The 27850-nt window shown below is 48.9% G+C and overlaps 1 protein-coding gene across 6 annotated transcripts in view; it reads right to left on the bottom strand.

The window, feature by feature from the left end:
- Positions 1-27850, bottom strand: part of NIPBL (NIPBL cohesin loading factor) — a 2053700-nt gene that overhangs the window by 732304 nt on the left and 1293546 nt on the right. For all 6 annotated transcript variants that reach the window (XM_069627143.1, XM_069627142.1, XM_069627145.1 and 3 more), the window contains 2 exons: positions 9467-9565; positions 9235-9381 (listed from right to left, as the gene is read on the bottom strand). In XM_069627143.1, coding sequence (XP_069483244.1) covers positions 9235-9381; positions 9467-9565 — 246 coding nt within the window. The remainder of the gene's footprint in view (positions 1-9234; positions 9382-9466; positions 9566-27850) is intronic.

Below are 27850 nucleotides of genomic sequence, written 5' to 3'. Positions count from 1 at the left end.
CAATTGGAGAGCCCAAAACAGTAAAAGAGATGCAGAAATTTCTGGGTATGTGTAACTATTGCCGAGCATGGATCTTGGACTATGCGGCGTACACAAGGCCCTTGTTACAGGCACTGAAAGAAGCACAACAAGAACACAAACACATAGAATGGACAGAGGAGATGAACACAGCATTTAACTCACTAAAAGAGCTGATATCAAGCGCTCCAGTACTAGCAAATCCAGATTATGGGCGCGAATTTTTCTTATTTTCACATTGCAAAGGAACACTGATGACAGCAGTATTGACGCAGAAAACATCTTTAGGGCACAAACCACTCGCTTACTATAGCGGCACCCTAGATGCAGTAATGCAAGGTCACTTCGCGTGCGAGCAATCCCTAGCTGCAGCCGCGTTCGCAATTGAAAAAAGTGCCACGATAGTGATGGGCTGCCCGGTGACACTGTTTGTGGAACACTCACTTTTTGCAATATTAGAGCGAACAAAGAGCACATTGACAACACAACGCGCCACAGCATATGAGATAATACTGTCCAGCGCTAACATCCATATAGTGAGATGTAAAACAGTGAACCCAGCCACATTCATCACAGAGGCATGCACTGTAGAGGACATGCAAAACCATAACTGCGCCACGTACACAGGTGACGAAGGTAAGGATGCAGTGATTTTTGAAAATGCCCTGACCGAGGGTGAGGTGTATTTTGTGGACGGGTCAGCATCAATAGACATGGAGACAGGAGAAAAGCATGTGGGTATGGCAGTGGTACGATTAGAGGAAGATGAATATGAGATACTAGTACAACACCGCCTCCCATCACACTATTCAGCGCAAGCAGCAGAACTAATAGCGCTAATAGAAGCATTGCATGCCGCCAAGGGATGCGCAGTGACCATATACACAGACTCAGCATACATGACAACAACAGTTCACGGTGGGTTGGCCCGGTGGGGGCGGAGAGGGTTCCGACGAGCAGACGGAACACCAGTCCAGCATGCAGAACTATTGAAAGAACTGATTGAGGCCCTGCAAGACCCCACGGCAGTGGCCATCGTAAAATGTCAAGCTCATACCACCAATACAGATCTTGTATCTTTGGGGAACGCGGCAGCAGACGCCGCTGCCAAAGCAGCTTCATATCTACAAAAAGGTGAAATAGGAGAGTACATGTTGCACCACACAGCAAGCCAAGAGGTCCCCACAGGATACAACATGATGTCCACACAGGAGATAATAGAGCTGCAAGAGGGAGCTAGTGCAGAGGAAAAATTGCGGTGGACTAAGAGAGGTTGCAGCAAATCATCGACTGATTTATTGTGGCGACAAGAGAGTTCAGGAAAAGTGGTAATGCCAATTACGCTGTTAGAAATAGCATTTCAACAACTACACTTTCCCGCACACAACACGAAGAAACACATAATGGCAGAGATACAAGAAGATTGGTTTGCACCTTGCCTCCAGGAACACGTCACAAGGTTAGCCCTAGAATGCACGACCTGTCAAATTTACAACTCAGGTATGACCTTGCGTACACTAAGGGGTACGATACCAAAACCAAATGGCCCATTCAGAGAGCTCCACATTGATTATGTAGACATGGGGGAAAGGTGTAATGGGGCTCGGTACATGATTGTGGTTGTATGTCCATTTTCGAGGTGGGTGGAGGCAGGCCCATGTGCCCGCCCTGACGCGAAGGGCGCCGCGAAGTTCCTAGTGCGGGAAGTGTTTCCGCGCTGGGGAATTTGCGACATTATTCGCTCAGATAACGGGACGCATTTTGTTAATGAATTATTTAAAGAAGTGACTACATTATTGGGAATAAAGCACAAATTATGTTCGATTTATCATCCTCAAAGTAATGGCGTAGTGGAAAAGATAAATGGCCTGTTAAAAAGCAGATTATCAAAACTTTGTTTTTCCCTCAAAAAGACTTGGATGTACTGCCTGCCTTTGGCCTTGTTTGAACTGCGAAACCAGCCAAGTAAGGATCACCATTTGTCCCCGCACGAGATCGTCACGGGAAGAAGAATGCATACAGCGCATTCGCCTCTCCGTGAGCGTTCTGATGCACACAGAAGCGCAGCTATATTGGGGGAGGAGTTCACAGAATATCTGCGAAAATTGACACGGGCAGCGCGCGTAATTGCAAAACAACTAGCCCCCCCCTCGACAAGAGAGGAGGGGAACGCAACTGAACCAGACAAATTGCCTGAAAAACCGCTACAACTCATGCCTGGTGACCTTATATTTGTCAGAAGCTTTGTGCGGAGGTGGAATGCACCACGTTTCCATGGCCCTTATGAGGTAGTGTTTTGCACACCTACAGCAGTAAAGGTGAAGGGCCTGCGATATTGGGTGCATTTGACAGACGTACGTAAAGCTTACAGCGCTGCGGAAAGTGAGGTGCAAGACGAGGCACAGGCAACAGCGGACGATGAAGTTGTGCGGAACGAATGAGTGGAATTTTTGTGCTTTATGAGATGAACGGTGAGCACAATTAGCGCGCGACAAATGTCCTGGACTAAAACATGTACATATGTATGTGTAAAATTTCTTTTTATTACAGTTTTTGAAAATTTTGCGTGGGGTTCTTTTTTTTTCCCCCACGGTGCTCTCTAAGATGTTTTTATTATTTTTGTTCTTATAATGACATGTTTCTTATTATTTATATATATATATATAAAGGTACGAATAATGATGATTGAAAAGCTACCTTGTCTGTCAACACACCCCCTCCCTCACCCAACCCTATATTTTATCATCGAAACGTTACAACGTGGAAATGCTTACATGTTTGTATTTAATGAACCTTTGTGTCTCAAACAGGATTTATCATGGCATCGAATGGGCAGCCTGCAACTAATAGATATGTTAGATTTAGAGAAATGTTAGTGGCTAAATTAACGTATTCATTTGAATGTGGTTTGTCAATGTGTGCTATCGTGTTCTTCATCTCAATGTTTTGTCTGGTATTACACTGGATTATAGCGTTCATCTCTACCGAGATGAACGAGGGGGGAGGGGGGAGCAACACCACCCTTGCCCCTGGAACGAAAACAAGTCCGACTGTAGGTATCAAAGAAGGTGATTTCTTGATCTGGGATGGATCACACTTTGTGTGGGGATACTATACTACACCACCCACTGCTGTCCTCTCACAATTGAGAACCAAAAATGTAAATAATGACACAATGTCCCAACCTGGAACATACAACAACCACACAATCCCTCCCGCCCCAATTTCAAACAACGATCTCTTGTTTATCAAGGAGGATGGAAAAGTGATTATGATGACAGAACACAAGTCCCTATATGAAGAATTAGAAAAGGGGGGTGGGGGGGAGGAAGAGGGGCCTGGTTCTTCACCTACTATAACGAGAAGGTACAGAAGAAGGGAGAAAAGTAGGCGGAAAAGAGAGACTGGTGGAAAAGGGTATGATGAGTATTATGGACTAGGGCTAGACAAAATGGAAGACCCACGACACCCACACCAAGCAAATAAATGGTATGCAGATATGAGCACAACAGCCAAACAAACAACCAATGAGAGCTGTTATGTCTGCTCACTTATCCCCCATGCATCAGGCACACCTAAAGTATTGTTGCCACGAGAATTGCCCATTGTGGATGCCCAATGTCTCCTTCATCTCACGCTGTGTAGAATAAAGAACACTTTCCAAGCACACGATGTCTCTTTCAGAATGCTACAGAACAACAAAACGTGCTATTCGCAGGCGTCTGGAGTGATCTGTCTTAAAGAACCTTTCTTTGCAATACAAGGGACACTGTTTTCCGAAAACAAATGGAAAGACGAAGAAGTGCTGTGCAAGGCAGAAGCGCTGAAAGGTGTCCAACCGGACAAGTTGCGGTGGATGGAAAGAACGTGCTTGCCAATATGGAAAGAACACATCCCTAAACTAACATGGGTAACAGCGATGGAGAAACCCTTCAAGCTACAAAGTGAAATACAAAACGAACTATGTTTCAAGGGAGAAGGAAAAATGGCAATGGGAACGAACACGAACTGTAACAAAACTCTCACCATCCCAGATATGAAAAAAGGGACAGCAGCATTAATGGACACCTACTGGGTATGCGGAAACCAGGCGTACCTGCACCTTCCCCAATCATGGAGTGGTAGCTGCTCAATGGCCACCTTGCACTCGACACTAATGGTGATTCCAGAAAGCCATATTGACAGAAGTAACATGATGAAAGGAGGCTTGAACCAGAATGCAGCTTCTCCAACTACACAAGCGCACCTTTATGTCCTGTCCTCCGGGGGGAAGGAAGAAGAGCTCTCAAGAAACAAGCGAGTCTCGAACTACATATCACAAGCATCATCTGACTTATTGGCACAGATTCCAGACAAGTATCGCCTGTTCAGCTCCGTGGAAACATTCTTTGCTTCGCTAGTGTCCAGTGTCCAAGCAAGAGCAAATGCAAAATGGCTCCAGATCACACGGTGGGAACTGATCCAGTTGGCCAATGACACTGAAGAAGGGTTCAACATAATAAAGGTGGAACTACGAGCTCTGCGACTAATGACCATGCAGAACAGGTATGTTCTAGACCTGTTAACAGCTATCGATGGAGGTGTTTGCCGAAAAATAGGAAGTGCGTGCTGCACGTTCGTACCTTCTGAAGACGCAGAAAATGGGTCCCTGTCCCACGTTATTGAAGCAGTACATAACCTGGGCGAGAAGATGAAAATGGAAGGTGGAGCTGAAGATAGCTCGTGGTTCGACAATATCTTCTCGTGGGTTCCCTCATGGCTTGGAGTGACAATAAAGTTCCTGATACCAATAGTGGTGATCGTCCTTGTGATATTTTGCCTGTGCCAGGTGGGCCTCCGATGTTGTGCTAATGCAGTTCCTAACGGTGCAATGATGATGGTGACAATGGGCAACTCTGGTGGTACAATTAAAACAACACAAGAAGTACATGTGCAGACAGGAGCAGACAACACCCCCAAGTACCAGTTAGTGCCTATGTGCCGTGATAAGTACATAGTAGATAAACTATGGCACACCACTATCAAAGAACCACGAGACGTAGAACTGGAATGGTATGAGGAGGTCTGGGTAGATCTGGAAGAAACTGGCGACTGTATATATTTAACATGTACACCAGATGAGTATGCTAGGAGAGGTGAGAGTTTAAGGGGGGTGTGCAGAGCATGGATGCCTATAAAAGGAACCCCTGCATGGGATGGTGCAGTGTTAGAGGAACAAGAATGTAGGAGATTGGAAGAGCTAAAGAAATTCGTTACTTTAAGTAACGAAAGGGGGGAAATGTAGGGGAGGACTGGCCGCGAGGCCCTCCTCACCTACAGCTTCCTCCCCAGGTGAGGACCATGACTCGGTGGACGCCCCCTCATGCCACCCGGGCCCAGGTGGAGGAGGATTCGCCCGCCGACGACATTGCCCACACGCACCTCGTCTTTGCATTTACCAAAAATCGAGTCAGGCCTAGATGCCATCTTGTCTAGCAAACACGGCGTGAGTTTAGCACACTGTAACGAGGCCCCCACCTTTGGAGGGCCTTTCATGCATCTCTGTCGCCTCAGCAGCACTGGCAGATCCGCTGCGAGCGCGTTCCCATGAGAAAGTCGGAGATGAGCTAAACCCGAGATGCCAACACGGCAACATTATATTAGTAACAATGTGATATTGCACCCCGTATGACCCGGACCGCAAGGCCGGGGTAGCGAGGAAAAAAGCTGAAGCATCACTATCTGAAGAAGGTAGAAAACAATTCAAGTATTGGTACTAATGAACTACCTCTGTTTTAAAATGTGAATAAGCCATAAAAATGTAACGTTATATGATATCCCTCCAGGTCTGGACTAATGCTGCTATAACCACGGAGAAAGATGTTGACCAAACGTATAACCTCTATCTGTAAAAGTGTTTTTTCCATAGTATGTAGAAACTGGAACTCATATATGTTTACTGAACCACCCAAAGTGGCAAGCATCAATCTCTGTAGGCCATAACCTAGATATCCCTCGTATAACGTCTAAATGTACATACAATACGCACACAATGTAATGAATGTAATGTTAGGCAATGAAAAGGTACTGGAATCGACTGTCTTAAAGAAATGTGTAATGAAATTGAAATATATATGTGTGTCTAAATAACGTCAAAATAAGGCAGAACAGTATAAAACTTCTGCATTTACTGATCAGCAACGCACGAGGAAAATACCTTTGTGGATATGCAAGGCCATTCCCTCTCCCACCCTACCAAGCCTGCAAGATAAAAAAGCTAAGACTTGTGCCGCGCTCCCTCACCTCCCCCAACCAAGCTGGCGTTACTTCAGAGGCCCCGGCGCCGCAACCAAGGCCATAGCCTGCCACCTGTGTTATTTACAGCACGGTAATAAACCCACAGATGAACCCACTGATCTACCAGCACCCTTTCATAAATCCCACGAACCCCCCAAGAATCCTGACCCCGTGTAAGGACGACCCCCATCATTGAGACAAGACACAGAGACCCATCTATATAATAACTTCTAACGCAGCAGACAGACATGTATCATTCGGCCCAGGCCCCAGAGCCCCGTCCTACGACCTAAAGTACCGGTCAATAGGACACAGGTAAATCTCACCCCAACCGATAACCACCAGACCTCTCACGAGGTGCATTCCTCATGTGTTGCGTTTATTTTATAAGATAAGCTACGGAACAATTTATTAGTGAACGTAAATGTCATTTTCTGAATAACTGCAGTGTGCATGGCCTAGGGCAACTAAGACAGGAAAGGTATTCATCATTGTCACAGGCTGCCCCAGCGCACCAACACCGCACGGATGACCTCAAGCCGGCCTGCCAGGCCCAACCCAACCCACGAGGCTGACCAGTGACGTCGTCTTGCCAAGACCAACCATGCTGCAGCAACACCTATAGTTAGTCGACGATACCCAATCCCAATTAACTTGTGCCCCCTATAGTGTTTAGGTGTTGATGACGTTTTCTGTATTAGAAATACGCCTGTCTTTGCTATTGTCAGACAGAGCGCTCTCGTAGGTTGCAGAGTTCTTTGCATGCCTTATCCTTGGATAAACTCCCACTTACGCTCACCCGCACTCTGTCTTGGTCTTATTCCCACTACGGGAGAGTCCCTTATTGTCTCTCATTGCGGGGAGGATCGTGCTGAATTGGGGGCGCTTCCCTTCACCTGCTGCCCTGACCCTGCTCCCCACAAACCCCATTGCCACAACCCCTCCCACACACAATACACCTCCCCCCCCCAAACACTTGCACCTGCTGTTTAAGGGAAAGTTCAGTGCAGTGCACAGAAAGTGAAGGTTTCAACTTCTTCCTAAACTTTTATTTTAAAACAAAACCTTTCCGGAACGGTTTATTTTTAAAATAAAAGTATAGGAGCTGTACAAGGTAATTAAAAAAAGTATAGGAGCACCGCTCCCACTCACTTCGACCAATAGACCCGACGCAGGACGCCCTCTGCCGAAAAAGTTTGCGAAGCACACAGCTGTGGACATTACATGTCAAAGATGTGGAATACGCAGGAGGATACAATCCATTCGAATTGACTTTACTTACATTTTGTAACTTTCTAGAACCAGCACCCACTATTTTACAACAGGGTGCTGGAGGGGTTACTTAGTATCGCCTTTGTCTAGTTTCTCATGAAACATTTTTATGTTACCCTTGCTACAATTAATGGCTGTTGGCAGTGGTTTACTTTTTCATACCATTGTGTGTTTCTACCTAGGGCTGCAATTGCAGATGCAGTAAAGCACCCATGGGTGCCCATTTCGTCAAAATCACCCAGTCTGCTTTTTTCGCCATTTCTTGTTGGAAAGGTCCTTCTTGAGATTTACTCTGCGTGCCAACCAAGGTTTGGATCCTTTGTTCCCAAAAAATTGGAGCTTCAGTACTGCAGCAGGGCTTCAGCGGGTAAACCAATGGTCCAGTAGGCTGAAGAAAGTTTCTCTTCCAGTTTCTTTTTCGGAACCTTTGTTCAGTGGTCGCCTCTGCCTTCCTTGCAAAATACCTTGCCTCTTATGCAAGTTTCTCCCATTCATTCGCAGCCTAGCTGTCACTCACACAGCAGGGTGGCTGTACTGCAAGGACAGTTAGCTAGCCAATCACCTTTGGGTGCATTCCTGTAAGCAAGGAGACAAAGCAGAGGGAGTTTCGGGAACCTCACTTGCTTCCTGCTTTGCCAGACACGCTGGAACCAGAGGCGGGCTTCAGCTGTGAATCCCACCAAAGACAAATCGAACAAAGGGGCCAAACCTGTTTTGGCGCACAGGGCAACACCCACAAAAAGACCCCACAAGCAAGAAATGGCGAAAAAAAGACTGCCCATTCTGACAAAATGGCCCCCATGTGTGCAATACTGAGGCTGAGGATTCAGCCTGTGGTAAAAATGCACAATGGTAGGAAAATTAAACCACTGCCACCAGCCATTAATTGTAGTGAGGGTAACAAAAATGTTACATGAGAAAGTAGACAAAGGGGATACTAAGTAACCCCCCAGCACTCCAAATAAAATGGTGTGTGCTGGGTCTACAAAGAGAAAAAGGTAACTAAAGTCAATTTCACTTTATTACTCTTGGAAACAGTAGTTTATCCAAGAGAAGTTATTTAAACCTTAAGATAAATCCAAAGAACTTCTCCGTGACACTGCACTGAGAGTGCTGTGTGTCAAAATACAAAAAGGTGATGTCTATGGAGTTTGTCAGACTCTAAAACCAAAAGAAACAGTCCAAATGAGTTAAAAATACATGTGAGTGAGATAAAGGTCTGACTCACTCCAGGATAAACAATCAAAGTCCTAAAGTCCAGCAAAAGAGCTGGGGGTCTCTAAGGTTGAAGGGAATTAGTAAAGAAATGAGAATTCTCCCCAACACTGTGGCATCCTAAACTCTGTTCACCAGGTCAGATTTTACAAATCCTTCTTAAACAAAGTCTACCTACTGGATTAAACCTTAACATAGCCTGAGGGTATCATGTTGCACTTCCTTGAATCGTACTCTTTACTTCAACCATTGCTGTAAATATTGTTTTCCTGTAATCATTTGCAAATAATCAGTAATGTTTTAGGTACTTTTGCCTTCACATCCATGGAAGAGCTCTGCACTGCAACTCTATGTGAATTGTACCGTTGGCTGTGCTTTCAAGCAGTTCCCGTGAAATTCTAGGGCAAAATAAAACATTTACTGTGATTTAAAAAGCTGAATTGGAGTGCATACCAGTATCCGCTCAATCAACATTTCATAGTACTGCTCGGCAAGTTGAGGTCTACAGAGAACAAACCGACCAAGCAACTCCACTGCAGCTTCACGCACACTAGTGGAGTTATCCATGAGTCGTCCGTGCACACCCCTCTGCATATCCAGCTACAGGAAAAAATAAAAACAATGTTAGAAAAACTAATAATTGTCCAATATGTAGAATGTGCCAAATATACATGGTGTCATTTACCCTGGCAAGAATGCTTGGATCTCCTGCAACAACTTCAGATAGACATTTCATGGCTTTTGTTCGCACAGCAATTGCATTCTCCCCGAGTACGCGCAAAATCTAAAAAAGGAAATGCAAATTATTTTAATTACACTTGCAATAGTAAGTACTATCAATGTGTTTCTTATAGGTTATGATGTGGTAAAATATTACTGTTAGGACAGTTTTTCTGCAGTCCAACTAAGGGCTTAGTAAAACCATTCAACTGAGGCAGTACAAGACTCCACTCTTAGTATAAGGCTGTACCACCTGAGTTCATGGTAGAGTAGACAGAGCAGCCAGGCTCATTTTAGGAATGAGAGGGGGCTATAGAATCAGTACAAGTGAAATTGTAATACAAATGGTCCAAAGAAACACTGAAACACTATGTATGTAAAAATAAAGGTTTTATTTAAATACAGGTAGGCCCAGCTAAATCTAGGGGTAAATAGGTACTAACACAGATTATGAAATCGCAATTATAAAAACACCACACTATAAGTGAAGGTACATAGACCAAAGTATAAACCTTAGTTGGAACACCCAACAGTAGTTCTAGGGAGGTCAAAACCTTTTCATACATATTCAGTATAGGTCACAACTATTCTTGTGAGGTAAAAACCAATGGTTACTTTCACAATTACATTCAGTGATGCAAGAGCAGTAGACCCTACCAGTTGTACAGTGACTCTCCGTACACATCTCATAATCAGTCAACTGGATAATATACTTTTTGTGAATAGTGGAACACTTATTCCAGGCACAGTAAAAACCTATACCTACTTTTGTTATACCACACAGTTATGCTAGGTGAGTAAAACCTAAGGATGTAATAGTCAATTACAGGTGCTTTTGAGATCAGTGAAACACAGATTGAGATAAGCAGTAACTCTTCTAACTTATTTCTGGATGGCACACAGCCAACTCAAGGTAAGTAAAACCCATATACTTTTTTAATCTTACAAGGAGTCCAGGTTATATCTTTCTCAACTATACAAGTGACAGATATAGGACTTAGAAGGGACAGTTGGAACCCCAGACTCTGGGTTAGATACCACAGGGAAAGTAAAACCCAATGTTACACTTTACTGAATGGCTCAAAGTTATTCTAGGTAGGCAACAACCTAATACAGGCTTATTCTGGACCGGCTATCAGCAAGTCAGGGGAAGCAAGACCCAGTTAGAGGACACTCATACAATCATCCTGCATAAATAATCTGGTGAAACCAACACATTGCTTTTGGGAAAAGGCACAATCTAATCAGAGGAGAGTAATATACCTTCACGTCTACTTTGTTAGAATGGCAAAACAGTTTCTAAGGAAAGAAAATATGTTAACCATACTTTTAAGAAGAGTGCATCTCATAGCCAAGGGAAGTAAGAACTTTTGTAACTGTTCACTCTCAGAGTTACAGTTACCAACCAACTCAAGTAAGTGTCTTTTCTTTTCCAGGCAAAAGGCCCAATCCCTTAAAAGTATTTTCCTTATTCTTGGAGCATGAGTGTTCTCAGTGGCAGAAGGGGGGTCACTAGGATCTAGTGTCCAACAGGCAGTGTCAGGACAGGTTCTTAAGTAGCAAAAGTCAGAGTTCTTTAGGAAGACTGGGCAAACGGGAGAGCACTTTAGAGTTAGAGTAGACACCCTAGCAGGATTCTAGCAGTGGGACTGGGTGCACTGGGTGAGAGGCCTCCCCATCACAAGAAACACCCCACAGCTACACAGACATTTGAACAGACTTAAGGTAAGTACATACCCAAGTCAACACAGTACCTCAGTTGCCCTATGCGAGACGGAATTGAGTCTCCCTGCTATGACCTTCCAGTGGAGGACCGCCTCCTTCAAATACTTGGGAATTACCATCCACCGTAATCCAAAAATTAAACACACTTTGAACACGGTGAAAGTCAAAGAGGGCTCTTCTGGAGCAAACTGCCGCTGTCGGTGGCAGGAAGGGCTGGACTTGTCAAAAAGGCAGTGCTGCCCCGTCTACTACACTGTTTTAGTAACGTCACATTCAACGTTCCACCACAGTTCTTCAAAGAGTTAGATAAGCTCTGCAGAAGATTCCTCTGGCAGGGAAGGAGGCACAGAGTAGCACTACAAGTACTACAGAGACCCTACGAAAAGGGAGGCCTAAAAATCCCCAATTTCGAACTGCATTACATGGTAGGTCAACTGCGACATGTAGTGAAATGGATGGCGGATGAGACCACGACAGACACCCAACTCTTACAACCAGCTATCCCTCAAATGTTCCTTAGGGATCTGCTCTGGGCCCCTGCAGGCGCAACACAGAATTGCCCCTATTTGGTGAAACTGGGGATCCAGAATTGGAAACGGGTCTGGAGGACGGTGAAGGTAAATGACCCAATCTCCCCCCATATTCCTATAGCAGCAATTATGGCGAGCAGACCCGGGGGACAAAAATTTAAAAAATAGATGGGAACCCTGCGGAGTAGCTACATTGGGGGACCTAGTGAACGACCAGGGGATATTAACTTTTGCTGAATTACACGAAATCACGGAACTGCCTACAGGACAGTTTCTGCTTCACAGAGCAGTGGTGCAAAAGCTTATGGACAGATGGCCTGACGTCAAGAATCTAGAAACAGCACACAAGACAATAGAGAATATGCTGAATGTTGCTGAGGGTGGGCACAAAACCTTGAGGCTTTACGAAACATTGTTGGATAGTACAACCAAAGAAGAGCTTATATGTAAGGCGAAATTGGAGCACGAACCGGGCTTGGAATTCGAGGACATGGCATGGGGAACCATAACCCACTATCATAAGAAGGTCTCCAGGAACGCCCGATTATAGCTCATACAGTTCTATATTACCAATAGAGCGTACCTTAAACCGGAGGTTGTTTCTAGGTTCAGGGGGGCGGGAACCAAAGAATGCCCTAAATGCAATGAAGCCAGTGCAGGAATGACGCACATGTTTTGGGGATGCCGGGTAATACAATCCTTTTGGACACAGATAGCTGCAAGGGTGGAGGAGGCAGATATTGTATTGGACGTACAAACTCTGTTGGCATGCATCCTGGGTAGATATAAAAAGAGCCGGAACAACAAACCACTAAACAAGCTCAAGGAGTTGATGTACATACTAGCGAAAAGATGCATTGCTATGGGATGGAAAAACACTAAAGGCCCAGGTGTCGTACTGTGGTGGCAGAACATTCATAAGTGGGTAACGGCAGAATCTGGGGCGTGGGAGAATGCACTTCGAGAACAGAAGCTGGACACCAGCGAAGACTTACATCAATGGGTGGCGCTCAAGGTGCCACTATTCAACCCAAGGAAAGATGATACTACCACGGATGAAACAAGCAGCTCGTAATCGGAGTCTGGTAACGGCAGAACTGAAAGACAATCAGTGGTTTTGGGAGGGAAGGAAGGGGGTTATATGTATATGTAAAAATTATCAATAACGCATTGATGGTAATAACAGTTTGGTTGATGTTGTGGTCAGTGGATTCTCTGTCGTGGTGACTGAAAACAAGACCTCAGAAGGAACTTTGCAGCAGGGATCAATCAAGAAGGCTCTAGGCAAGGTTTTCCTTGCGGCTGAATATGGTTCTGTGGATTTGGCACCTTTTCCAAAGAGCACTGAACAAGACAGAAAATCGCGGTTGAATTCTCATCGTTACAAAAGTCCAGCACTCTGTTGAGGGGACTTTTTGGACTCGGTTTGTGCCTCTGGGGATCGACCAGGATGCCCACGAAGTTTCAGCGAGATTCAGAATTTGAAAGACTGTGCTTGAGGTACCAGGGTATTGTAGCAACGCAAGGTCGCAGCAACGCGTGGGATGGCTCAAAATGCAGGTCTTCCTGAGTCTAGGGGGTCTCACCAGTCTCTTGGTCAGGGTCGTCGTTTTTGGAGTCCCCAGGTCGATTGGAAGGAAAGGCTACAGGCTCCGGCCACTCAGCAGGCTCTCCAGTCGCTGGAAATCGCCTCAGCCATTTTTCCTTCATCAGCCTCTTCGGCTTCAGTTCCAGTGGTCGACTGCTCTTCAGCTTCAGGTTTGCAGTATTTAACAGGAACTACAGCACAACTTCTCCAGTCTCTCCCTGCATTTGACAATAAGGGGCGGTCTGGTTGTCCAATCAGGACAGCCAGCCTTACTGGGATTTGTCCCCATTCAGGCAAGGAGAAAGACAAAGGGCTATTGATATTGAAATTTTATTTCTATCGCGCTCGTACAAAGGTATTTCAGAGCGCTTCAGGCTGTGGACTACTTCCCCGCTTTCTGCCCTCACAAACAGACTGGAGCCTGGGCGGGGAGTCCAGGGGACTCCTGATGAAGATATAAATCACACAAAAGGAATTTCCCGCCCTGGATGTCAGGGGAAGGAACAAGAAAGGACAAGAAGAAGGAACAAGTTACTTACCTGTAACTGTTGTTCTCCAGCATGGGTCTGGCATGGATTCACATGCTCATGAATATTCCCCGTCGTCATGCTGGGAATCCTCGGTAAAGAAAAATCAGCATCAGTTTCGTTTCTGATCTGTCTTTTGTAGTAGTAACCAATCACTGATCTCTGCGTCATACTGACCACAGCCAATGACTGCCATCTCCCTAAGCCCCGCCTCTGGCAGCCATCTTCAGATTTGGAAGCACATGAAGTGGCAGTATGACCAAGTGAAGAGCCGCAGAGGGGTAGGCGGGAGGGTTCGCATGTGAATCCATGCCAGACCCATGCTGGAGAACAACAGTTACAGGTAAGTAACTTGTTCCTTCTCCAGCATGGGGTCTGGCATGGATTCACATGCTCATGAATAAAGAATACATGGCAGTACACACATGCACAACCACGGGAGGTGGCAAAGGCTCAACATTAAGCATTACATCAAACTCAACATTAAGCATCTTACCTCCTCACCAGGCTCGCCTCAGGCGAACAGGTTGCGCAGCACTGCTTGGCCGACCCTGGACTCCTCCCTGGAATCCCGGTCGACGCAGTAGAATTTCGTGAAGGTGTGTGTCGACCTCCACGTAGCAGCCCTGCATATGTCCAGCAGGGGCACACCAGATAGGAACGCTGTGGTAGCTGCGATCGCTCTGGTGGAATGGGCTCTCGGACGGCCAGGCAGCGGTCGGTTTGCCAACTGGTGACAGTACATGATACAGCCGGAGAGCCATTTGGAAATGGAAGCCTTCGAGAGAGCCTTCCCCTGATTGACAGGTCCAAAGTTCACAAAGAGTTGTGACGTCTTCCGAAAACACTTCGTGCGGTCTACGTAGAACTTCAGCGCTCTAGCCACATCCAGCGAGTGCAAAGTCCTCTCAGCCGGCGACGAAGGCGACGGGAAGAACACAGGCAACACCAAGGGTTCGTTGAGATGGAAGTCCGACGGTACCTTGGGCATGAAGGCGGGGTGCGTCCTGAGCACTACCCTCGTGTCGTGAAAAGTCAAGTACGGGGCCTTGCAGGAAAGGGCTTGGATCTCTCCCACTCGTCGTGCGGAGGTGATGGCCACAAGAAACGCTGTTTTCCACGACAGAAATTTCAACGGAGCCGAGTGCAGAGGCTCGAACGGAGGTCCCATGAGCTTGGTCAGCACCACGTTGAGCTCCCACGCCAGGGCCGGAGCCTTCACCGGCGGGAACGATCTGAACAGTCCCTTCATGAACTCTTTCACCAGACGATGAGACCACAAGGACGTCCGCCCCGTGGTTCTGGTGTATCGGGAGATCGCAGCAAGATGAATCTTGATGGACGCGTGTGCCAGTCCAGCTTTGGCCAGCGTCAGCAGGTACGGCAGTACTTGGGGAGCCGTAATCCGTAGAGGGTTAATCTTCTGTGCGTGGCACCAGACAGAGAACCTCTTCCATTTGTGTCCGTAGCATTTAAGAGTCGAGGACGCCCTGGCCTTTGCAAGAACCTCTCTGCAGTCGGCCGGTATGTCGTATCCTCCAAACTCTAGCGCTGCAGGAGCCAGGCCTGCAAGTTCAGCGATTTCGGGTCGTGGTGGAGGATGGCGCCTCCTTCCCTGGAGAGTAGATCCGCGTCCACTGGCAGCTTGATTGGCGGGGACGCTGACAAGTCCAGAAGGTCCGGGAACCATATCTGCCTCGGCCACGCAGGTGCGACGAGGATCATCCTGCACCGTGACCTCTTGAGCTGGTTGACGAGCCGGATTAGCAGTGGCAAAGAGGGAACGCGTAGAGGAACAGGCTCTCCCAGGGGAACGAGAAAGCATCGCCCATGCTCCTCGCCTGGGGAAACCTGCTGGCGAACCTCCGGCACTTGGAGTTAGTCGCCGTCGCGAACAGGTCGATCTGGGGTGTGCCCCACCGTCGGAAGAGGCGATCCACTAGATCCTGCCGTAGCTCCCACTCGTGGCACGAGCGCAGCTCCCTGTTGAGTGAGTCGGCGATGGTGTTTTTTATCCCTGCCAGATGAAACGGCACCAGAAATATCCTTTGGGCGACGGCCCAATGCCACAGGTCCTGCGCCTCCTTGGAGAGTGCTGGGGACCTGGTTCCGCCCTGTTTCCTGATGTAAAACATGGTGGTGGTGTTGTCGGTGAAGATCCTCACCACCTTGCCCTTGAGGGACGGAAGGAAGGACCTGAGGGCCCAAAACACTGCACGGAGCTCCAGGACGTTGATATGTAGGGATTTCTCCGTCGGGAGCCAAAGGCCTCTTGCGTGCAGATTTTCGGTGTGCGCTCCCCACCCTTCCAGGGAGGCATCCGTGGTCACTGTCTCCTGGTGGGCTGGGGTCTGGAAGTCCATGCCCGCCGTCAGATGCGCGCGGGTGCCCCACCACCGGATCGCTCGTCGGAAACTCTCGTCGAGTGTGATCCTTTCCTCGAAGCTGCCCGTCGTTTGGATCCAGCGCGCGTCCAGGAACTCCTGCAACGGGCGCATCCGGAGCCTGCACATGGGAATGAGGTAGATGCAGGAAGACATCATTCCGAGGAGGGACTTGATGGACCTCACCTTGGCCGCGTCGGCCACCAACATCCGCTGCACCTTGCCCAGGATGGTCCTGGTCCTCTCCTCCGACGGGGAGGCCAGAAGGGACACTGTGTTGAGCCTCGCTCCCAGAAACAGAGCGTCTTGCGCGGGTACCAGGTGGGATTTGGCGTAGTTCACGGAGAATCCCAGGTCCGTGAGAAGTTGGACGGTCCTTGCCGTGTGGACCACGGCGAGCTCCCTCGTCTTGGCTCGGATGAGCCAGTCATCCAGGTAGGGGTAGACGTGGACCCCCTCGCGGCGCAGCTGCGCCGCCACCGGTGCGAGGCACTTGGTGAATACCCTGGGTGCCGACCGTAGTCCGAAGGGGAGGGCTTTGAACTGGTAATGACGCCCTTGGACCACAAACCTGAGGAATTTTCGGTGCCCCTTTAGGATGGGAATATGGAAGTAGGCATCCTCCAAATCCAACGACGACAGGAAGTCTCCTTCCTCCAGCTGACCCAGGACGTGCTGGAGGGTGACCATCCGGAACTTCTGCGCCTTGATGAACTTGTTCAGATGTCGCAGGTCCAGGATGGGGCGCCATCCCCCCGTCTTCTTCACGAGGAAGTATCTCGAGTAAACTCCGGAGCCCCGAAGCCTCTTTGGGACGAGTTCGATGGCGCCCTTCCTGAGCATCGCCTTTACCTCCAGGAGAAGTTGAGGGACGTGAAGTTCTTTCCTGGCCACGGGGGGGACGCGCGGACACCTTCTTTGAAACTCGAGCGCGTGGCCCCGGGCCAAGGCGTCCAGCACCCAACGGTCGGTGGAGATGGACTCCCACACGCTGACGAAGCTCGCCAGCCGGCCTCCCACCGGGGTGCTTCGGTGGGGGCCCGACCCCACGGCCGGTTCAATCCTGCTTCGACGAGGCTTTGCCGCCTTGACCTCCTTGGCGACGACGGCGGGGTCCGCCAGACTTGCCTCGTCCTCTGTAGGCCTCCTGAGACGACGAGCGGGCCGATTGACGGTAGGTGGAGAAACCGCCGCCGGAACCTTTGGAGGCGCCCTTGCCTCCGCTGCTCCGAAAGGGCGTCCGTCGTTGTTGCAGAACTCCAAGGGCCCGGGCCGTCTCAGTGTCCGCTTTAATGGCCTGAAGGGAATCGTCCACTATTTTCCCAAACAGGTTGTTCCCATCGAAGGGCATGTCCAGGACTCTGGTCTGAACGTCTTGACGGAAGTCCGTAGCCTTGAGCCATCCACGCCGCCTAAGGCAAACGCCGTTGCCCAACTGGCGGAACCCAGTGTCGGCGATGTCCGTCGCAACGGTAATGGCGTGGTCCGAAGCCACCTCACCTTCCTGCAGGATCTCCAGGGCCTCTGCCCTCTTGTCATCCGGCAGGAAGTCCAGCAGGGGAGCCAGTTTGTACCAGAGCTCCCTGTCGTAGCGGGCCACGATAGCCAAGGCGTTGGCCGCTTTAATCGTCGTCGCTGCAGACGAGATGACTCTGCGTCCCATAGCGTCCAATTTCTTTCCCTCGCCGTCCGGTGGGGAAGTCGATGTGGAGGCCGCACCCCCCCCCCCCCTTTCTTCCGGCCGCCGCGGAGACGACGGAGTCCGGGGTAGGCTGCGCCCGGAGGCACAGGGGGGCCGTGTCCGGGACCCGGTACTTCTTCTCGTACCGGTCTCTTCTAGCTGGCGTCGTGGAAGGGTTCTTGAGGAGGGTGAGGCCCTCATCCCAAATGTCGCCAATAGAGGCACTGCGAGGACCGTCTTCCTCTTGGCCTCGCGCCGCTGATAAAGGAAACCTTCCTTCTTCTTCTCCTCAGGGCAGAGTTGGAAAAGCTCGGATGCCCTGGTGATCATGGAGTGGAACGATCCAATCTCGTCGGGCGGAGAAGCCCTGGTGGGAGGCGACGACGGTACATCCTCGTCGTATACCTCGTCGTCCGTACCCGTCGCTGCCGTGTCAGTCCCTGTATCATCCCCTCGGGTGGACGGGGAGGAGGGCTGGACGGGGCGCGACGGCTGAAAAGGAGGTGGAGGGTGGATCCTTCTTTTCTTGGTAGGGGGACCACCAGAAGGTCCCGGTTCTGGGTCCCCCGACGGGAGAGGTTCCTCCGTCGGCAACGGTAGTCTCGTCCTTATCTCTGAGCATAAGGACTGTATAGCCAACAAAATGGCCGCCGAGTTGTCTTGCGGCGCTGGCAGAGGGGAATCCGACGGGCGATCAGGGGCCCCGTCGGTACCCTCGACGATGTCGTCGTCACCTGCGTCGGGATCCATCCCGACGGGCCGGTCTTCTTCCACGCCGAGGCCGTGGCTTAAGACCTCGACCAGCTCCTCCTCCGAGGTTGAAGCCGAATCTACGACGCCCTGCCCCCCCTTTTTCTTCCCCTCGGGGGATTTCACGGGGGTCCTATCGATGGGCACAAAAGAGGACTCCCTCCGAGGTGGCAGGGAGACTCTGAGCCCCGAGGTCGCCACCACTGGTGTAGCCTCCACAGGCTGAGCCAGGGCCGCCGCGACAGTATCGATAGAGGGCTTGGCCGGATGGATTAAGGCCTTCACCACCTTAGGTGCGCTCACCGCCTTATCCTTGAAGGGGGGGGGAACACTGCCTCGCTCCCCCTCCGCCTTCGAGCTCGACCGGGGCCTCTCCAGGAGCTTCGCCGGGTGCTCGGCCTTCCTCTTACCCGACCCAGAGCGTTGGCTCGTGGTTGATGGTGCCGGGGAGGGTGCGCCCTGCCTGGCGCCCGTAGAGCCCGACCGTTCGGCGCTCCCGGTGCCAGCGGACTCGCGGTGCTTGGCCTTATGTTGGACCCCCGTCGCCGGGGCGTCCTCAAAGGTCTTAGAAGACCGCTCGGATTTCTTCCTCTTCTTCTCGCCGGACGGGCTCTTCCCTTCTAGCCAGTTGGCGAGACGTTGATGGCGGTCCTTCATGGTCCGCTCCGACATGTTGCCGCAAAACGCACAGTCCTTCTCCACGTGCGTCTTGTCCTCATGTAGGCAGTAAAGACAAAAAGAGTGTTCGTCCTCCTTGAAGACGTTCTGCAGCTGGCATCCAGGGCAGACCCTGAACAGCTTTCCGGGCGTCGAGCTTACCTTCTCCTGGGCCATGACCGGGCCTGAGAAACTTCTGGAGTCCTCCAAAAGCATAGCTCGACGAAATCTTCACCCTTGAGGGGCGCAGACGAATCCGACACGGGTCCCCGTTGATCGGATGGAGAGTCGGTGGAGCTTGAGGCTCTTTTGACCGAAAAAACGAAGTTTTTGAGAAAAAACTTGAAAAAATAGCACTAACGCTCGAGAGCAATAGCACGAGGATCCCAACACATGAACGTGCGGTACAAATCTGAAGATGGCTGCCAGAGGCGGGGCTTAGGTAGAGGGCAGTCATTGGATGTGGTCAGTATGACGCAGAGATCAGTGATTGGTTATTACTACGAAAGACAGATCAGAAACGAAACTGATACTGGTTTTTTCTTTACCGAGGATTCCCAGCCTGACGACGGGGAATATTCATGAGCATGTGACTCCATGCCAGACCCCATGCTGGAGAACTCTCTCCTTCTAAGGGGATGTTTACTCCAGAAGACTTTGTACATCCCAGATTCACCGACTGGGAACCATCTCCGAGAACATCGGAATACATAAGACAGGTTACGCAAACCCCTAGACAAGGAGGTTCTAGTGAGACTCAGTGCAGAATGCCCACGCCCGGAGATTCCAGGCAAAGTGGCCCTGACGCCAGAGTTAGACTCCAAAATGATTACCTTTCTAGCGAAGCAGGTCAAAGATCCACGAAAAGGCATAGATCGCGCCTGGAGGTCCTGTCAGGACAGGGTACTGGACGTCATGGACCCTCTAGCAAAGATGATGGACCTAGCCGAAGCAGCCATAGCTTCAGGAGACCCCATTGATCCACTAATCCTCTCCGGTTGGGCCCAGAGAGCCATCTGTTTGCTGGGTAACGCCAGCTGTGCCAGCTTAGCGGAACGCTACAAAGGCATCCTTTACAAGTTTGACGCCAAACTAAGCGAACTAGCAGACACCGAATCGGGGCCGCGGCTCAGTGTCTGCTGTTCGGCGATATCTTCATGAAGGAAATGTCCAAGTTCGCTGGCACCTTCGCAGCTCTAGACAAAGCTCAAGCCTACATTAAAAGTTTTCTCCTCAAATATTTTCTCCTCAAATATTTTCTCTCGGGCCGGATGAGGTAGGCGTCGCTCTTCCGGCCGATACTTTTTTGATCGAAGACCTCAACAATCCAGAGATCAACAACGCCTGGCAGGACCGTTCAGATACCTTCTTCCCTTCAAGAGGGCGAGGAAGAGGTGGCGGTTGGAGGAGAGCCACTCGGTAAAAAGCACAACAAACCAACCACAAGTCAGTCTGCCTATAGCAGCGCCAGCGTCACAAACGCCTATAAGAGGGAGGCTAGCTGCTTTTGCGCATGCATGGGATTCCTTATCAGGGGATGCATGGGTAAGGGACACAGTTCGCGGTATGCGCCCAGAATTCTTCGCACAACCCTTTCAAGCAGGTTGCCCCATTCCGATTGCAATGTCCAAAGATGACGAGTTAGCACTAGACAAGGAAGTTCACAGTTTAGCCTTGAAACAAGCGATTCACCCCTGCACAAGCCAAGGCACTTTCTTCAGCCCCATATTTCTAGTGCGCAGAAAGCAAAAAGTACACCCAGTGATAAACCGAAGGGCTCTCAACGACCATCATTCACGCCATTTCAAAATGGAGGGTATTCATATGCTCAGGGACCTCCTGAGGCTCAACAACTGGTTATAAGCCTGGATCTAAAAGATGCTTACCTCACGGTACCCATACATCGGGACCACGTAAGCTATCCGTGATTCTCCTGGAAGCACCAAGACTGGGAGTTCACGAGCTTACCATTCAGACTCTCCTCAGCTCCTTGGGCTTTCACCAAACTCCTGAGAGCAGTAGTAGCATATTTAAGAGAACAAGGTGTTCAGCTAATCTATCTGGACGATATTATTTTCATGGCACAATCTCAAGCTCTGGTAGAGCATCAGACCAAGCTGGCCATAGGCCTGCTACACAGTCTTGGCTTCCTCATAAATTGGGAGAAATCAATCATTCACTCATCCAGGAACCTAGAGTTTCTAGGATTTGTAGTAGACACCGAATCTGCTCAGCTTCGTCTCCCAACGGCCAAAATTCACTCCACCAAACGGGAGATTTGCAGTCTCCTACAGAGGATCGACATATCCCTTCGAGACCTAGCGAGGCTAATAGGACTTCTTTCCGCTTCCATCCAAGCTACATTTCCCGGACCTCTCCACTACCGGGAATTACAAAGACTAAAAGGCCAGCACTTAAGACGCAGTCTCTCTTACTCCTAGCGGCTAACGCTATCACCAGAAGCGAGAACGGAACTCAACTGGTGGCTCACACACATGGAGGCCTGGAACGGCCGAGCAATCTTCGGATCTGCCCCAGACATAGTGATTGAGTCAGATACCAGCCGCTCCGGCTGGGGAGCGAGATGCGGTCCAGTTGCCACAGGAGGAACATGGTCACCTCAGGAACTCGAGGTGCATATAAACTGTCTAGAGCTCCTAGCGGGCTCCTTCGCAGTACGCTCCTTTGCCAGAGACAGAGCGAGTTGCTGCATCTTGCTGAAGATGGACAACATTTCAGCAGTACAATACATCAATCATCTGGGTGGCACCAAATCCCGGCCCCTAGCGGAACTAGCCAAAGACTTTTCGCATTTCTGTCTAGAACACCGGATTTCGGTCACAGCGGAATACCTACCAGGTCTCACGAACGTAGTGGCAGATTGGTACTCCCGACACATGATCGATTACAGCGACTGGAAGCTCGACAGAGAAGATTTCCTTCGCCTGCAGCAGGTTTGGGGTCCCTTATCTAAGGACCTGTTTGCCTCACGCCTCAACACTCAGCTACCAGTATTTTTCAGCTGGAAACCAGATCCGGCAGCGACCACGACAGACGCTTTCCTACACCATTGGTCCGAAGGAGTACACTATGCCTTTCCCCCCTTCAACTTGATTGCGAGGACCCTGGCGAAGGCCGTCAGGAACGAATGGAATTAGTCCTCATAGCCCCGGTCTGGAACTCTTAGACCTGGTATCCAGTTATTCCGGAACTTTCTTCGGATTTTCCAATCAGTCTACCCCGCTTTCCCGATCTCCTGTTGGATCCACCGGGGCAGCGTTACCCCCTACTCCTCAACGGATCCCTGAGCCTAGCAGCTTGGAGGATTTCAGGTCCTGATGGAGTTCCCGGCATGTCACTCACGGCGGTCAGACTTAATGAAGAGAGCTTGGCCCCTGCTACTCTTAAAAGATCCTCCAATTTATGGAACACCTGGAGAAACTGGTGCCAGCACAAAGGATTACATCCACTTTCAGCACCTATAGAGGAAATACTAAATTTCCTAGCATCCCTAGTTGAAAGAGGTCTAGCCTACAAGACAGTTAACGCTTACCGCTCTGCTATCTCAGAGTGGCCACAACCTAATACAAGGGATCCCAGCAGGAGAACATCACCTTATTTCAGACTACTCAAAAGGTGTTAGACTTACAGTCCCGCCTCCGTCTCGCTACGGCAAGCTTTGGGACGTTAACAAAGTGCTGAATCTCTTCTTATCTTGGCCAGATAATGAGGAATTATCCCACAATACGATATCCGGCAAACTCACTACACTGCTGTGCCTCATCTCCTGCAGGAGAGTTTCTGACGTCGGACTCCTCAATCTAGCGGGCAGAACCTTCTCCCCCAATGGCATAGTGTTCCATATACATAGAAGGATGAAGTACAACTCAAGAGTGATTTCTTACCCGCTTTTATAGACCAGCCCAAGCTCTGCTTAGTCAGATCTAAAGGCCTACGAAGAGATTACGGCTCCAACCCTAGCACGCTTGGTGCGATGGACCTTAACCCAAGCAGGAATAGATATTTGCTCTTCGGAGCCCACTCCGTGAGAAGAGCCGTGGCTTCCAAGGCCTTTCAAGTCGGAATCCGACTGGAAGATATCATGAGAATGGCGGACTGGGCAAGTGAATCTGTACTTAAGCAATTCTACCTGAAACCGGTAGAACAGCCGGCATCCATTATGTTAAGTAAGCTTTAAACGAGCATAATGGGAGCCTCCGGTCTTGACATAGAATAAAGATTTTCAATAATAACTTACTAGAAAGTCTTAATTCTATTAAAGGCACGGAGGCGAGCATTATCCCACCCGGCGAGAAATAAGAATGCATCACGCTTGATAATTATTATATATATACATTGCTAAGAATGTTACTTCATTTTGAATGCATGATTGTTCCTAAAAATAACAATGTATTTCTCTCCCACCCCTCTAAGGGAACTACGGTTGTAATATACATGAAGTATCTTGAATTCTCTCTCTTGACAACGTCAACAGACAAATCCGCCTAATCCACGACACGTATCTCCCTCCTGCTATGAGATGGCTTCAGTTCCAATTCTTCTATCGGACAAGTTTTCAGTCTCGAAAGAGGAAGTTGCATCATGTTCAAGACTGTTCATGTGGGAACTTAGACACCCATTGGAGGACGCAGGTCATGTGTTGGTGGCCTCGAATTGAACTTTCCTCAGGACCTCTGGGAAATGAAGTTTAACGTTGTTTAAAGGACTTTAAAGACAGATTATGATATTGTTTACCTGTATATATTTTTCTAGCGCACCTTATCTATACATATGTTATGGCACTCTGGTGCACTGTGAGAAAAAATATCTTGCTGCTAAGCTTTTTCTTTATATATTTAAATAAAGAAAGAGAAGCATAATGCTCGCCTCTGTGTCTTTAATAAAATTAAGACTTTCTAGTAAGTTATTATTGAAAATCTTTATTGTGAAGCAAGGACGTTACCGGCGGTACATGAGCAATCACTTTTTGACAGTAATGACAGTTCGGTCTTACTAAAGAAACGCGTACCCGTGGAAAGAAATGTCACGGAAGCCAAACACACTTAGCATAAAGAATTAAAACAAGGTAATAGTTAAGAAAAATCATAGGCAATACTTTTGTCAAGGCAATAGAATCAGAGGACTCGCTTTAGGATGCAGATAAAGTCAATAGGCCTGCGCCAGTGTCACTAGAGCAGATGCTCTGTTCTCGAGGATCACACGTTAAGAACAGTTCGAGATTCAAGATGCCAGGAGTACATAGATATTGTCAAAAGGAGGCAAAAGTTATAAGGGGGAAGGAAGAAAGGACAAGCATTGGTGGAGGAAAAGGGTTCACCCCGATTCCGTAAGGTCGGATGAAGAGAACGACCAAATGTGCACAGTATCTTATTCCGCTGAAGAAAGCTGGTGTCACGGCAGTTGCTCCTGGTAGTTCATGCAGACTTACTGTTCCTGAAGCTTCGGTCGTGGGGACAAGGACGACGTCTGGAGCGATCTGCACTACCCAGGGATGAGGCCAGCAGCAGCAAAATGAACGATGAATAAAAGGTGCGCTCCTTTAAATCAGGAGAGGGCTCTTCTGGTGGCTATCCGGACCACTACCCGCACTGTGCAGTGATTTAGATCCAGGAGAGGATTCTCTGGCTGAAGAAAGGTGAGCTGGTTGATTCCCACCAGGCTCAAGGGAAGAAGACTCCGGACTGGATCTTCTCTTGTTGTTGAAGGGTAGATAGCTCAGGACTGCAGCAGGGCTTTACCGGGACTCGGGATTGCAGCAGCCGTCTTCTTCTCCGCTTCTCTTCGGTTCTTTGCAGTTCCGGTGGCGACTCATTTCCAGCCCAAGAGTCCTGCCTTTTATGCCAAAATCCCCCATTCACACAGCCTGGCTGCCTATCACTCAGCAGGGGGGGGTTGTCCAGCCTGGACAACCACCTCAGCCAATCAATACAAAGTGCGACTTGGGTCTCCAAGGAGACCCTGTGCAGGGGGTGACTACACACCTCCCTCAAATTCAGCCCACCTAGACACCCAGGTGCCAGAAGGAGGGCTTCTCTAGGGAAGCCCCCCATAGGACGGTTAATAAAGGAGGCAAACCTGGTCTGCCGCGCAAAGTAAAACACAAGAAGGATTTTAACAAGAAGAAATGGTGACGAAACCCAACTGGAGCCAAATTAAAACCAATAAGGTCAAGCGGGTTTCATGTTCGAGGCTACTATATTAACCTAAAACATTACCACGTTATATAATATAACCGCGGTGGAAAAGTTAGGGTAGATATCACTGCCACCAGACAAGTCTTAATGTTAAGGGAGCGAAACAATGCTCCAAGGAGGTACAGATAAAAAGGGATAGTAGTTAACCCTTTCCAATACTCCATGTAAGATGGGGTAATTGTGACTAGATAAAGTAAATGGCAACTTTACATGTTTCTGGGGGACAGTAGTTAGCCCGAGAAAAATTGAGTAATTGGGAGGTCTAAAAGACAACCCTGTGTCACTGCACTGAAGGTGCTGTGTAACACATAAAAAGATGCCTAGGGAGTTGGTGAGACTCCATAGCCCATGAGCACAAAAAAGTACAACACACAAAAATACACTGTAAGAGTGGGAAAAAGGTTCACACTCTTACCAAGTGGAACAAATAAACCCCAGAAATCCAGCAAAGCTGCTGAGGGACTCACTAGGTAAGGGAAACTGGCCATAGAATGAGAATTCTCCCTAACAGGGATAGCAAGGAGGAAGCTGTTGCTGGATCTGAGCTGTTGGGAGGGAGCTTTGTATGTGACAGAGTTGAGATATTTGCAGATTTGTTGGCAATGCATTTGTGTGCAATATATAAGGTTTTGAAAATAATTCTTGCCTTGATGGTTAGCCAGATAGTGTGTGCTGGGTCCAGAAAGTTACAAAATTTAAGTAACATCAATTTCACTTCACTGCTCTTGGAAACAGTTTCAACAAGAGAAGGAATTCAAACCTTTGGGAAATCTAAGAGACTTCCCTGTGTCACTGCACTGAAGGAGCTTTGTGTCACAATGTAAAGAAGATGCCTATGGAGTTTGTCAGACTCCAAAGTCAAAAGAAACAGTCCAAACCACAGAAAAATACGAGAGTGTGGGGAAAAAAAGGTCTCACTCTCTGCAGGGTAGAAATTAAAAGTCCTAAAGTCCAGCAAAAGTGTTAGGGGTCTATAAGGTAGAAGGGAATTGGCACATTTCTGAGAATTCTCCGTAACAGGGAGACTCCCCTGTAATCAGCCTGTCGCCAGGTAGGGGTACACTGGGATTGCCTCCCTGCGCAGGTGCGCTGCCACCACAGCCAGTACCTTGGAGAACACCCTTGGAGCAGATGCTATGTCGAAGGGTAGCACCTTGAATCAGTAGTGCTGGTCTGCTATCTTGAAACGCAAGAATCTTCTGTGCGATGGGAACAGTGAAATATCACAATAGGCATCTTTCATATCCAATGTTGCCATGTAGTCCCGCCCCCCGCTTTAGCAGTGGGATTACTTCTTGTAGTACGGTCATGCAAATTTTTTGTGGCTTGACAGTTCTTTGCAGGGCGTAGGTCTAATACTGGCCGTATTGTTAGATCTTTTTTTGGCAGAAGGAAGTAAGTTGAATAGATATCCTTGTTTACCTGGTTCGCTGGGACAATTTCGATGGTGTCCTTGAGTAGCAGCGTTGCAACCTCCTCCAGGAGGAGGATGCGTTGCTCCTCATTCGTGGTTGGTTTTTGACAAAGGGGGTGGTTTGAAGGTCGCTGAAGCAGTTCCACGCACTAACCGCCCGCTACGGTAGATAGCACCAACTTGTCCTAGGTGATTCCCTCCATGCATGAGTGAAGTGTGTTATTCGCCCTCCGACTGGAGAGGCATGGGAGGGGACCTGAAGCGGGTGGTCATTGTTTAGGAGGTGTAGCTCCACCTCTTGAGGTGGAGGACCTCCCCCGGCCACGAGATCTGCGCTGGCCTCTTTGGAAACCCTGCAAAGCCTGTCCCTGATTGTTTCCCCAGGATGAGCCCTGGCCTTGTCCATAACTGTAACCCATTTGAGTTCTGGCATCGAAAGCGATGAGGAACAAGTTACTTGCCTGAAACTGTTGTTCTCCACCATGGGTCTGGCATGGATTCACATGCCCATGAATATTCCCCGTCAGGCTGGGAATCCTCAGTAAAGAAAAAGTCAGTTTCAGTTTAGTTTCTGAACTGTCTTTCCACTAATAAACAATCACTGGTCTATGGGTCATACTACCCCCAGCCAATGACTGCACTATACCTAAACCCCTCTGGCAGCTATGTTCAGATTGGGTAGGAGGTAAAGTGGCAGTAGGACCAAGAGAAGAGCCGCAGAGGGGTAGGCGGGAGGGTTCGCATGTGAATCCATGCCAGATCCATGCTGGAGAACAACAGTTACAGGTAGGTAACTTGTTCCTTCTCCAACACGGGGTCTGGCATGGATTCAGATGCTCATGAATACAAGAATACATAGCAGTACACACACATGCACA

The sequence above is a fragment of the Ambystoma mexicanum genome, chromosome 6p (assembly GCF_040938575.1).
Source record: "Ambystoma mexicanum isolate Mex_15411 chromosome 6p, UKY_AmexF1_1, whole genome shotgun sequence".
Taxonomy (NCBI): Eukaryota; Metazoa; Chordata; class Amphibia; order Caudata; family Ambystomatidae; genus Ambystoma; species Ambystoma mexicanum.
This window is presented reverse-complemented; position numbering and strand designations above follow the sequence as displayed.